The sequence below is a fragment of the Pieris napi genome, chromosome 9 (assembly GCF_905475465.1).
Source record: "Pieris napi chromosome 9, ilPieNapi1.2, whole genome shotgun sequence".
NCBI lineage: Eukaryota > Metazoa > Arthropoda > Insecta > Lepidoptera > Pieridae > Pieris > Pieris napi.
Window position 1 is genome coordinate 3935160 of NC_062242.1, and position 12684 is coordinate 3947843.

A 12684-nucleotide genomic window follows, 5' to 3' on the forward strand; every position below is an offset into this window, starting at 1 on the left:
GATCTAGCACAAAATAATTATTGTGAAAATGTATAAAATTATATCGTGATTATATTAAGTATTATCGATCTGAAGTTACCTCGACACCCCAGATCTCACAATATCTGCTAAAAACATCTGGTTTCTGAGCACGTAGCGAAGTTAGAAGCAAGTGCCTCACCGTCCGCCAAACTTACCCATTCGACTGAATATATTCCGTATTAGCGACTCTTTGTAATATAGTTCATCCTCATTCTAAACTTATAAGAGAATTGGCTGCCCCCACTCTGTTGTACATTAAAAAATAATTCAAGGATCTCGATATTTCTACGTTCTATGTTAACAGATAGCTTCAAGCAGGAGCATCAATTTCTTAAGGATTCGACTAGACAATTTATTGATTTTCTTTTAAGAAACGATTGTTTTATTTACAAGCTTTAGTAAACACGGAAAATGCATTACCTTTTTTAACTGCAGAAGACAGACTGGAATTTATTACCAACTTTTAATCAATCCTACTTATATAATAACAACAAATTAAGGACATCAGAATTGTATTAGACTACTATAGTCATAATATACTACGTTTTTATAGTCAAACAAATTAAATTTTTTTTTTTAAAGACAATTCACACCAATTGACCTAGTCCCATGCTAAGCTGGTGAAGCTTGTGTTATGGGTACTAGGCAACGGATATAGATACATATTATAGATAGATAAACATATAAATATAACATATTTAAACACCCAAGACCTAAGCACAACACCAAATGCTCATCACATCGATGTTCGTCTCAGCCGGGGATCGAACCCGGGACCCATGGTTTCGCAGTCAGGTGTACTAAACACTAGACCAATGAGTCGTTAAAAATTTAATCAGTACATATTATAATTATAGTTTGGAAACGTAAAATATGAAATTTTTAAGTTGACAGAGAGGCACAGGATGCCCACGTGTATTCCTAGGTTGAGCATGTTTCCTACTCTTTCTCTTCTATGGCCGATCGCGGACGTCGATAACAAAACACACTAGACTTCTTGCAGATCTTATAAATACCTAACTGATTCGATACAGAATCGACTATAAATAGCAAGGCTGTTCCATTGTGACATTGCTATAAATCAACATGGGGAAGTGGTGTAAACTGTGTGTGGGTTTATGTTAAACAGATCAAAGTGAGAGCTCTTGAGTTAGCTGACTGCGTAACCGCGTCTCGTCTGAGGTGTACGGTACAAGATCAGCGTGAGCGATTATTTAAAGCTCGTTGTCACCTTTAATTTTGTCTTTCTATTATTAAATGGGCTCATCAATAAAAGTATGCGTGTTGTCCCACGAGAATGTAAGTGCGTGCTCCTATTTCACCATGCATCCTGCTGATAGAGGACAAATCTTTGTTTTTAAGTTATTTTATTATTATTTATTACTTAAGATGTCATGATGAACATGGTGGAATGGTTGCAGCTCCCTTACAAACGTTGTGTAAAACAAAACTTAGCGATTAAAAAGAGAGGCGGAGAGTTTATTGCCAGTTCTTCTCTTCCGTTCTACGCCCTTGATTTGAGAACTGGCAGTAAATGTAAAATTTGAAGCATTTCATATATATTTTTTTTTTTTTTTTGACGTTCATAAGTATACATTGTTACCTGTATTTTAGTTGAACTGAAATTGTTTACGAAGTCTTTTTTGTGGCACAACAATTACTGTATTTTCTGTTTATAATAAGTAAAGTTATATATATTAATTAATAAACTTTTCAATAATTAAACTAATGACGATGATGAAAAATTATATTATTTCATAGTATTAAAAGAAGTTTTTACTCCTCACTCTAGTCCTAATCTACGCTTATAGTAAGTATAATAAGTTCTAAATTCAGGTTTCATTCATTGAATCGCGTTCGCTAAAACGTGCACCGTGGTATATGTGCAAGCTCACTTCCAGGCCGGAGGCGCTAATTTGACGCTTTGACGTAGAATGCCGAGCGGGCTTCAAGGAAACGCTTTATTTACAAGATAACATTATCATCTTTGTCCCTCTATCCCCTACCGAACTAATTGTAATTAAGCTAAGATAAATCTAACAGAATGAATCGTTTTGTAATTTGATGTTTGTTCACAGGAATTTGCGACGCTTACAAAGGAGTTGAATCAAGCTCGAGAACAGCTTCTAGAGAGAGAAGAGGAGATATCCGAGCTCAAGGCGGAAAGAAACAACACCAGGGTTAGTTCAAACATCTAATACAAGCTAGTAGGCTAAGCATATTAAAAAGGCGAATGCAATATGTCAAAACCCAAAGTTAAAAGCTAAGACAACATTGTATTGAACGCCGTTTCTTTATATAATTGTTAGAAACAGTGAAATAAGAATTACAATAGAATCCTTATACGTTCTGCTATCGTACCTAATTTTCACAAAGAGCAAGTAAAATGAAATATTAATTAATTAATTATAAACTCAACAAACCGTAATCACTAATGATTACATTTATATTAAAACTCCTACAGCAAAATAAGTTTTCTCAGCTTTGCACTTTGCAAGGTAAGTTTAGAGCCAGGTCTCCCATAAAACCGCTGATACGCGTAAATTCCAATCCAACTTGTAATGATTAACGACAATTTAGATCACTATTTCACTGAATAATCCCTAATTCTCGACTAAATTGGATGTCACGACATACTTCTAAGTGAAATTGTAATTACCGTAGTGTATACTGTTCTGAAATAGGCATCACTGTCATGTCATATAGACTGTCAAAGAGAGATAGAGAAGGGTCTAGGTCCCCAAAATGATTAGGCTCCGACTTGATGATAATTATTAAGAATTACATTTTCTATATATCCGAGTTGGAAATGTATGCGTACTTCCGAAAGTAGCAGGGGTATGGGGCTCGTTCACCACAATCACAGCTAGTTAGGTGAGCAGTGCCTAAACCCGCCTAGGTACTTCCAACAATGCCGTATTAAAGAAAAAGGTGTCGAATATCTGCAACTGCAATGTAAAATTGTGATTGATAATCAAGCACCGAGACATAGTATAACCTCCTTATTAAAGCTAAATTAGTCTTACTAATCTAATATTAAAATTCTCGTGTCACAATGTTCCTTCCCATACTCCTCCGAAACGGCTCGACTGATTTTTATGAAATTTATTATGCATATTAGTAAGTCTGAGAATCGGACAACATCTATTTTACATCCCCCTAAATGTTAAGGGTAACCACTAAATTTTTTTAGATTTTTTAAAATTATTTATAGATATTTTTATTTAACTAAAAAATGTTTCCTAGAAATAATATACATGGCATAACAGCGTTTGCCAGGTCAGCTAGTTATTAATAAAATTTAACCAAAACACTATTTGTATAAAGCTGTGTCGTCCTAGTGGCTTCAGCCTACAAGTCTATACCGATGTAGATGGCAGTGTGAGAGTTTGTACTAATATATTTTTAATGATCATGAACGATAAGACCTACCTCCATTGATAAAGCTACATTATTTTTATATGGAACAAACATCCATTCATCGCGAACGAGAACGTTTGTTTCAACGGATATATTTTTGTATGTTAAATTTTATACAAAATAATATATTTTACTAACACTGCTTTAACTAAAATACTTATTCATTATGCAGATAGTAATAATAATGGCGCTACAACACTAAATGGGTTTTGGCCTCAGATTGCATCCGTTTCTTTGATCATTTTTTATTTCATAGACAAGTAGATGAAAAGCCAGAAGGCTTTAACACATGTCATCGATTTTTTAATTTGAGACATGCCGATTTCCTCACGATGTTATTCGTCACCGTACGAGCGAGTGTTAGATGCGCACATAGGCAGCATGTCCTTGGTGAACAGCCGCGGGTCAAACCTACGACCTCAGAGATGAGAATCGCACGCTAAACCTAACACAGCTTTATATAGATAGTGTTTCAGTTAAATTGTATTAACAATTAGTAAGAATGATTTGGTTTTTGGGGGTTATACTGTGCTTGGTAGTGAATCACCATTATAAATTCCAATTGCAGATAACTATACGATTTTATCTTGTAAAATATAAAAGTAAATAATTACTAATAGCAAAAAAAATCTTATATTTTAATTTGCCCAAAATTAGACACAAATTGGACACCATCATATATCTAGGCCCGTATTCTGTCAAATATTTGTTTTCTGTATGATTATTAACATATTTGACAGCAACCTTAGACCTTCTAATTGGGGAAATCTAAAAATAATTTTACATAAGAAAATTTGATGGTAATGTAATGTCCTTATGACTAGGGTTGCCTACATATCTTATTAGCGATAAGGCCGCCAGTTCTGTGTATTGTTTTTAGTTTTATATTTTGTAAATTGTTTTTGTGCAATAAAGTATGAATAAATAAATCAATTAATAAGCTAAATATGGTAAAGCTTTGTCCAATTTTAAAGTGACCGTGTCGTCTTTGGGTCGCAAAATTTTAATTAAATGATACATATTGTGCCGAACTACCAACGATGCCGTTCAGCCGGAATGCTTCGCCGTTTCTGTTTACCCTTCATTGTGACTCAGTGTGTGCAGGCAATTGTTAGCTTCTTATAAATATTCAAATGCTTGCATTATTTAGTTCACTCGTCTAGACTCTACGTCCAATGTCTTACACGGCCGTTTTCTATATGAAAGTCTTGCCATGCATAAAGCAGTAGCGGCTTCATTATTTAACAGCCAAGTCAGCTACGTAGTAGGTAAAATCTCGATTGACTGTGATACGATATTTTTAAAACTTTCATCACAGAATTGATAAAAAAAGAGTAGTCCATGACTTCTGGTTACGTAACTTAACCACGCAGGTTATTAATACATTTTTGCATTTGCTTTTCCGAAATTCGGAGTTATGACCTTCAGCTAAACGCATTTGCGTTTCTAGCTCAAAAACAACAAAAAACTAAATCAGTGGCGCTACAACCGTTTTAGGTCTGGGCCCCAGGTTTCTGTATCTGTTTAATGCTCATTTGTCAATCTAATAGGAAAGTAGGTGATCAGCCTCCAGTCGCACACGCTGTCGACTTTTTGGATCTAAGGCAACCGGTTATCTAACGATTTTTTCCTTCACGGTGCGAGATAATGTTAAATGCGCACATAGATAGAAAGTCCATTGGTGCACAGCCAGGGAACGAACCTACGTCCTCAGTGATAAGACACGCACGCTGAAGCCACTAGGCCAACACTACTCTATAAAAACTACAACCAAAATCCTAATTCATAGGCCAAACTATTATTCTTAAACTTTCCATTACATTAATATAGGTTTTTAAAAACGTACGCTTTCAGTACTTATGTCAGGTTTTAAACGTTTAGGAGTTCAGGACTCGCGCTATTAATTAAAACTAAATGAAAATTAATCTGGAACATCGTTAATTAAGCTTAATCCCTTTAAGGCTCAAAAGTGCCTCAGATACTTTACAAATAAAGAGATTTTAATAGATTATTTCTACTAAAATATAAATGGACAACGAAACTAGTACTGTTTAATCATTTTCGCAAGCCATTTTGTGTTTCCTTAGTAATATTTCGCTTTTGTTAAATTAATTTGTTAAGTTCTTGTTTGTTAGTATTAATACAGAATACTGTTTTATAGTAATTATTTCCTTTAGGGATTGTATACAGAATTCGGCAATATGGCGACTGTTTTGACAACATAAAACCGACCACACCACATCGTACCCAAAAACCTTAGTTTCTTCACCCAACGCTTCGCTCTCAGAGGCCCCTTTCATCTTTACTCAACTTTATACATTCCTTAACAATCTTAAGAACATATTCTTCTTCTGCAACACTAGTTAAATTATAGTAAATGTTATGTAGATTTTTTAACGTCAAGTAACTATCTAAAATCATTAATATGTCAAATGGAAGAGACTTGCAGCCCACGATACAAGTATTCCTAGTGTGGGGGTTTTTCTTCTCTTTAAACTATTCATCCTTTTTATATGCATTATAATTATGTAATCAATTTTTATTCTTTCTTTCTTTCGATGTTTTTTTTTTTCAGAACATTAAACGTTTTAATAGTTAAAGCTTGATTTCTCGCGTTAATGTTAGAAAATTGATACGTGATAAAGACAAAAATTATAGTCGGTGCTATGATATGCTATGATAATGAGTCTGTGCGGAAAACAAATGGTCTTGGGATGTGAGGTCGAAGCTGTGTTATATTACTTTTTTTTTGTTTAATTCGACAGAAATCATCTCGATACTTATTATGAAAAAAAGAATTGTTAGTTCGCATAAGTCGCCCGTTCTCTTTCCACAGTCTAAATTCTGTGATATTTTTCTATACCAAATAAACCTATTTAGGTAATGTAAATATGTGCTTTCGATTTTTCTTATTGAATTTATCTTCCAGCTTCTACTAGAGCACCTAGAATGTCTTGTGTCGCGGCACGAGCGCTCGCTGCGCATGACCGTGGTAAAACGGCAGGCGGCTGCGCAGTCGGGCGTTTCTTCCGAAGTGGAGGTACTGAAAGCGCTCAAGAGTCTCTTCGAACATCACAAGGCGCTCGACGAGAAGGTGAGCTAGAACATTGGTTGATGATCATGTATAATAATTTCATTCGCCACTCAATTGTTACCTTCAAACTATATGTGCGTCGTATCTTCAAACTATAGACCCAACGCTTCATTGGCCGGTATCTTAACGCAGTTTTGTAAATAAAGGCAGAACCATAAGCCTAGTAATCTTTTACTAGAGTATTCATATCGATAAAAAATAAGAATAAATCAGTGGCGCTACAACCTCTTTAGGTCTGAGCCTCAGATTTCTAATTCTGTTTCATGGTCTATTTTAAATCTAATAGGCAAATAGGTGATCAGCCGCCAGTGTCTGACACACGCCGTCGACTTTTTGGGTCTAAGACATGTCGGTTTCCTAACGATGTTTTCCTTCGCCGTTCCAGCGAATGTTAAATGCGCACATAGAAAGAAAGTCTATTGGTGCACAGCCGGGGATCGAACCTACGACCTCAGGGATAAGAGTCGCACTGCTCTATCTCATTTATTCATATCTAGACACTAAGTAGTAAATGCAATACTGAATGTTTGCAGTACATAAAAATTCTTCGACATTTCAATTCAACATCTTAAATGTTGTAATTACAAAATTTGGTTTTTTCTTTATTATTACTATTTATAAGAAATTCGCTAAGTATGTACCGTAAGGTTAACGTAGAATCATATTACAATATTTAAATATAATAAAGTTTTGACCGTGCAGGTCCTATGCGTAAAGTCGTATAACGTTATCTTATTGCACTGAACCAACACAAGTCAGACGCTTGCAATATTCCAAGAATTTAATACTAACACTATTAGAAACTATTGGAATTTAATATTCTCTGTGTTATTATATAATACATAGCGAATTTAGGTTTAATTAATATATTCTTTAATACTGTGACTCTACCTATACAAACTCATATTTGGCAAGCAACAAATTTATATCTACTATATTTATTTTCAGGTTCGAGAGCGATTACGTGTGGCGTTGGAGAGAAATACAGCGCTGGAAGAAGAATTGGCTTTAACCAAAGAAGAAGTGAGTGTTGAATTCTAATGTTTATTAAATTAACGCAAACAAATAATAGAGTTATATGATATGCGGGGCGATTTTTGTAAATTTGGAAGAAAGGGTGTCTCTGTCTTTTGTGCAAGTCTGAGCGACCCATTATGGACAATGGTTACGCAACGGTTACAAAAATCGTTTTTACTAAGATCTTGACTGACCATTTAATATAATGATGTAATTTTTATTCCATCCTCTCCATCTCGACGCCTGGCCTTCCACAACAGCGCTTTTTTAAGGCACTTGCTGCCGCGCACCAACTCTTTGTGGAACCAGCTGCCAGTAAAGGGAATTTTCAAACCGATATGACTTAGGGGCCTTCAAGTCAAGAGTACCATTCCTTGAAAGGTCGGAAACACACCCGCTAGTCCCCCGTGTTGTAGGTTTCCATGGGTGGCGGTTATCACTTTATTCAAAGTGCCTGCTCGTCTGCTTTGGGTCTGTTATTGCAAAAAGTAATAAGTCAAGAAACAGAAAACCTCTATTATAGTTTCTATTGTTGACCTATTTAATTGATGTAACGCCTCATAGTGTAGATTTAACGATATTTCTATGAAAAACGTCTTTTTTATCTGAATTCAAAGTTTTATTTGAAATTGTCTTAATGTTACAGCTGCAACAGTACAAATCATCGTCCGGCCAGGACGACAAACCCAAAGAGAACGGCACCGTCTCGACTGGATCGCCAGAACAGAACGGCGAACCGACACAGACTAAGGTATTAATGGTTCACATGATTGCAGGTTACAGGCAAATAATTGTTAATTTGAAATTAAAGTAACTTAGAATTATTTAATACCTATCAAAGATGTGGGTTGGTGGGGAGAGAAATTTGGGAACAAACATACAACATATAGACACTTTATTTTTACGATTTACCACACGTGTATACGCATTATTCAATCCCTACAATATCACATACGAGTGAGACTGATAAGGTTCTTTTTTAGAAATCGGTTATAAATACACCACTAGATTGTTTCAATTTTCGGTGCTTATTAAATAGACTTAACAAGTCAATCTCCACTTGAGTACTGTCAAATATGACAAAGTTCAAAAAGTAAAAATGTTTTGACAGATCTAAATAGAAGATTTAAGTTTGAGTGTCGTTTTAGAATACGAGCCATAGCCTCAGATTTGTTTATCTGTTTCGTAATCATATAAAGATTTATAAAAATAATTTTATAAGGTACGAATAAAAATCTTAACGATAAAGAAAAGTTTATCGGCTATAATCCTTACAATACATACTACAAACGTGATTGACGTCACAGTTTTTTCTTTTACTATTTTAATGTGTAAACGATTTATTAATTAAAAGGCGTATTTAATGCGGTGTAGACCGGTAAAGTAGCATAGATTACAATTAGAGACTAGACAATTGGTGTTGGTTTTTTTTTTATTAGTTTTAACTTTATGCCAGTTTAAAGTATTTGTGTTGGTTTGTGTCAATTATTTACGGGAGGATCAGACATACAACTCCTAGCTAAAACCCCTTTTAAGTTATATAGGTTGAAAATCATAAACCTGTTCCATGGGCTTAGAATGGTGAAACAAAAATGATTACGGAATTCGTTTGATTTTTATTGGTCCAATCACAGACCCACGACACATGTTCCTTCGTTCCGTTTGACCAATCATAAACAAACCAAATACAACCATCGTTTTTGTGTCACTGGCTCATGTATCGCACATGCGCTGCATATATTTGAATAGGTGGCGCTAACACACACAGACCACAGTCCTATCTGTAAATCAAACGTTGGAACAGTTTTATAATTTGAAACGGAAACATTTGTAGTAAATATAAGAAAATGTCTTTTAGATGGTAATAATTATGTTTATAAATAGTAAATATTTTTATTTTGGTGGTTGGCACAGGAAAGTAGTGTTAACGGTGAGCCGGAGACTGGCAAGAAACTAACTGAGCTACAAAACACGATCGCTAAACAGGTCAGCACCAGGCCTTACTCTACTCATAACCGCATATCTGCACACGCCCTAACATTTACTACTAATTTCATCCTTAAATTATATCATTGTATATCTAAACCTATAGAACGATTGAGTAATGTCCCATATTCAGCAATTTTCTTAATATAGAGGCTAAAGATCTATAAAAAACTTAGATCCATATTTATTGAAGTTGGCTCTTGGTTTAATCTAATATTAACTAAAGTTTAATCAATGAGATTATTTTAACATATATATAACTATACATATACACAGGCACATTAATACTACCATGGTGACTTTGCTGGTAAACATAAGTCATGATAATCATAACACATAAAATGTAGGTATTAGAGTCACCATTGAACATAACTAGCTCACTAATATTCGCTCACCCTGTATAAAGCATGTTCCTGAAACCATCGTTAGAATTTTATAGGATGTATTTTATGTATATAGAGTATTATTTAAAATTAAATATTGAAATTAAGATATTTTCTTAATATAATTTATATAGTATGACAGATAAATATAGTATGCTTCAAAATGTTATTTTCTGAAAATGACGTAATTGCTTTCGTTTTTAGTTTGAGCCTACATATATTATAAGAATCGGTGCTTTTATATTATATAAAAAGCTTTAGTTTTTAATAATTGAATGTGTTATAGTCGGCTGAGTTAAGTTCATGGCAGAGAAGAGTGGCAGAGTTAAACAACAAAATGACCGACCTAGAAGAGAAGTTAACAAAAGGAGAAAAGGAGTTGGCGAAGAAACAAGATGAGTGCTTAAAACTACAGCGGGATCTAAGAGAAAATGTCGCTCAGAAAGAGGACCAGGTATATTCTATACAATTTAGAAAATATAATAATTATGATTAATTTTAAGACCATTCTACATACAGTTTATTAATCTGAACATCGTCAATTTTTTTTCAATAGCAGATGCAAATTATGGATGCTTCATATTAATATAATACCTATAATAAATATATTTGTTGAGTAAGTGTATTTTTTTTAAATCTTAACTAGCTTACTGTGTCGAGAAGGTTACTTTAACTAGACATCCTAAAGGAATAAGTTTATTTTTAAATAAAAAAACATAAAAATTACAGGAAGAAAGAATAGCTACCCTAGAAAAAAGGTACCTCAATGCACAGCGCGAGTCTACGTCACTCCACGACCTGAATGAGAAGTTGGAACAGGAATTACAACACAAGCAAGCCCAGCTTAAGGTAAGCTGTTTGCGGAGCTGATAGACGATTGTGCACTAACATCTGTGAGGTTATAGCAACAGCATTTCAAAAGTCAGTATTGCGCAGGATTTTTTCTATAGTGTACAAGCAAAAATTTAAAATTATGGCAACTTCGATAGTTCAGACATTCATTTCACGGATTTCTGTGTACAAAGAAAATTTAATAAAGAAATTATATATGCAACAATTTCTGAAAAAAATATTGGTTGTTTGTAAAGTAGGTTTACGATCGAGATGTTTACGTGATAACGTCTTATTGGTGATATAAGTTTTTGGGAAGTAAGGAATTAATGAAGATAAAAATTTTTTCAAATTTCAAATTACATCTATCGTTTTATTCACACTTTTGATGATAAATGTCGGGTGTAAAATGACAAGTTTACTTATTCGACTATGATATACATTTTTCTTCATACATTCACGGAATGACTGGCAGCGCTCGAGATGAGACGGGAGATCGGTCCGTCTCTCTCTCGTTATACCTGCGATCGCGCTCGTGAGGTTTTGGTGTGACACAAGTTTCTGAACATGTCACCCGACTAAAACGATTTTAAAGACGTTATCACGTCAAAAAAAAAGTGCGTTTTATAACTACTTGCGAGCGGAGAAAATTTGTTGCGCTATTTCTGTGTTCACGATTAAAGAGTCCAGTAGTAATCCGATTGTGTAAAGTGACAAATTAGTGAATATAACTAGATCCTAACAGCACATGCATGAGCCACGTTATATACAAATACTAGCTCACTCATTAACTCCACATAAATAAACGTGAATTGATGAAAAAGTTGATTCAAAACACACTAATAGAAATCTGTAATACTCTTATTTAGGGCTTAGCTTGCGTGCTTGTTAAATATCCTAATAGTGCGACTCGTTCGAGTGAGCTAGCTATAGTCGTGCCTAGCGCAACCATCACATCCACTATGCCCATGCCACCGCCATGACTTGTCAACATTTCAGCTTCAAGAAGAGAAGATAGCGGCCATCGAGGAGAAGTTGGAGCTGTCCACACAGAAACTGGCCCAGATGTGTTCTCTGCCCGAAATGGAGGAGCAGCTGAAGGCCAGGATGGAAGCTCTCAGCCAGGTGGGTCGTTGACCTTGGATCGTATGGATTAGCATGCCGTAGATTATTTGTAAATTCCTACCAAGTAGCCAAGTTTCTTCGATGTTGTTTCTTTCTAAAGTTCTTGATTTATTCTCTGAATATGTATTTTGTATAACCAACTTATCAATATATTATATTTAATTCTAATTCTACAATTCTAGAATAATCTAGAATAAAAAAAAAGTTATTTCCATATAACAAGGTCAACAGATTATATACTAATGTAGGTTAGACTCACTCCCATTCTTCATGCGCTTCGTCATAGTGATCAAGTCTCGTAACTAAGTGAGGGCTTCGATCATAATTGATGTTTACTAATACTAACAGATACGAATTTAATAAATAATGACTGTTTTTAATTATGTTTGACCTTGAAACAATTTGAACAAATTTAAGAAATATACCTGTTGCTAATAGGAAAATTAATTACTTTATAAGAACTATTCGTATGGTGAATTCGGCAACACAAAAATTCTTTAATAATAATTAGATAATAATATATTTTTTATGTAACGAATGGTTCGTTGTAAACGTATCTAAATTTCGCGGTCTTTTTGTAGCTTGGTATAGATGGGTTTTATATGAAACGTTTCAATCTTTCCAGGCGCAAGAGAGGCATGGCTCCGCTGAAGACAGAATACAGAGGCTTGAGGCGAGTGTTGAGGAAAAGAATGCGGAGCTGATGAGGCTAAACCAGCGGCTGAGGATGAACGAGGAGCACAACACGAGGCTGTCTGCGACGGTGGATAAACTGCTGTCGGAGTCTAATGACAGGTTAGGATTAGC

At 34.7% G+C, this 12684-nt stretch overlaps 1 protein-coding gene across 10 annotated transcripts in view; it reads left to right on the top strand.

Annotated features, from left to right (window-relative positions):
- LOC125052177 (liprin-alpha) overlaps window positions 1–12684 on the top strand; it is an 86670-nt gene that overhangs the window by 57444 nt on the left and 16542 nt on the right. For 9 of the 10 annotated variants that reach the window (XM_047652820.1, XM_047652822.1, XM_047652823.1 and 6 more), the window contains exons 2-10: window positions 2100–2201; window positions 6371–6535; window positions 7484–7558; window positions 8199–8303; window positions 9467–9538; window positions 10208–10375; window positions 10651–10770; window positions 11752–11877; window positions 12503–12672. In XM_047652820.1, the coding sequence (XP_047508776.1) occupies window positions 2100–2201; window positions 6371–6535; window positions 7484–7558; window positions 8199–8303; window positions 9467–9538; window positions 10208–10375; window positions 10651–10770; window positions 11752–11877; window positions 12503–12672 (1103 nt within the window). The remainder of the gene's footprint in view (window positions 1–2099; window positions 2202–6370; window positions 6536–7483; window positions 7559–8198; window positions 8304–9466; window positions 9539–10207; window positions 10376–10650; window positions 10771–11751; window positions 11878–12502; window positions 12673–12684) is intronic. The other variant, XM_047652824.1, reaches the window with a different exon arrangement.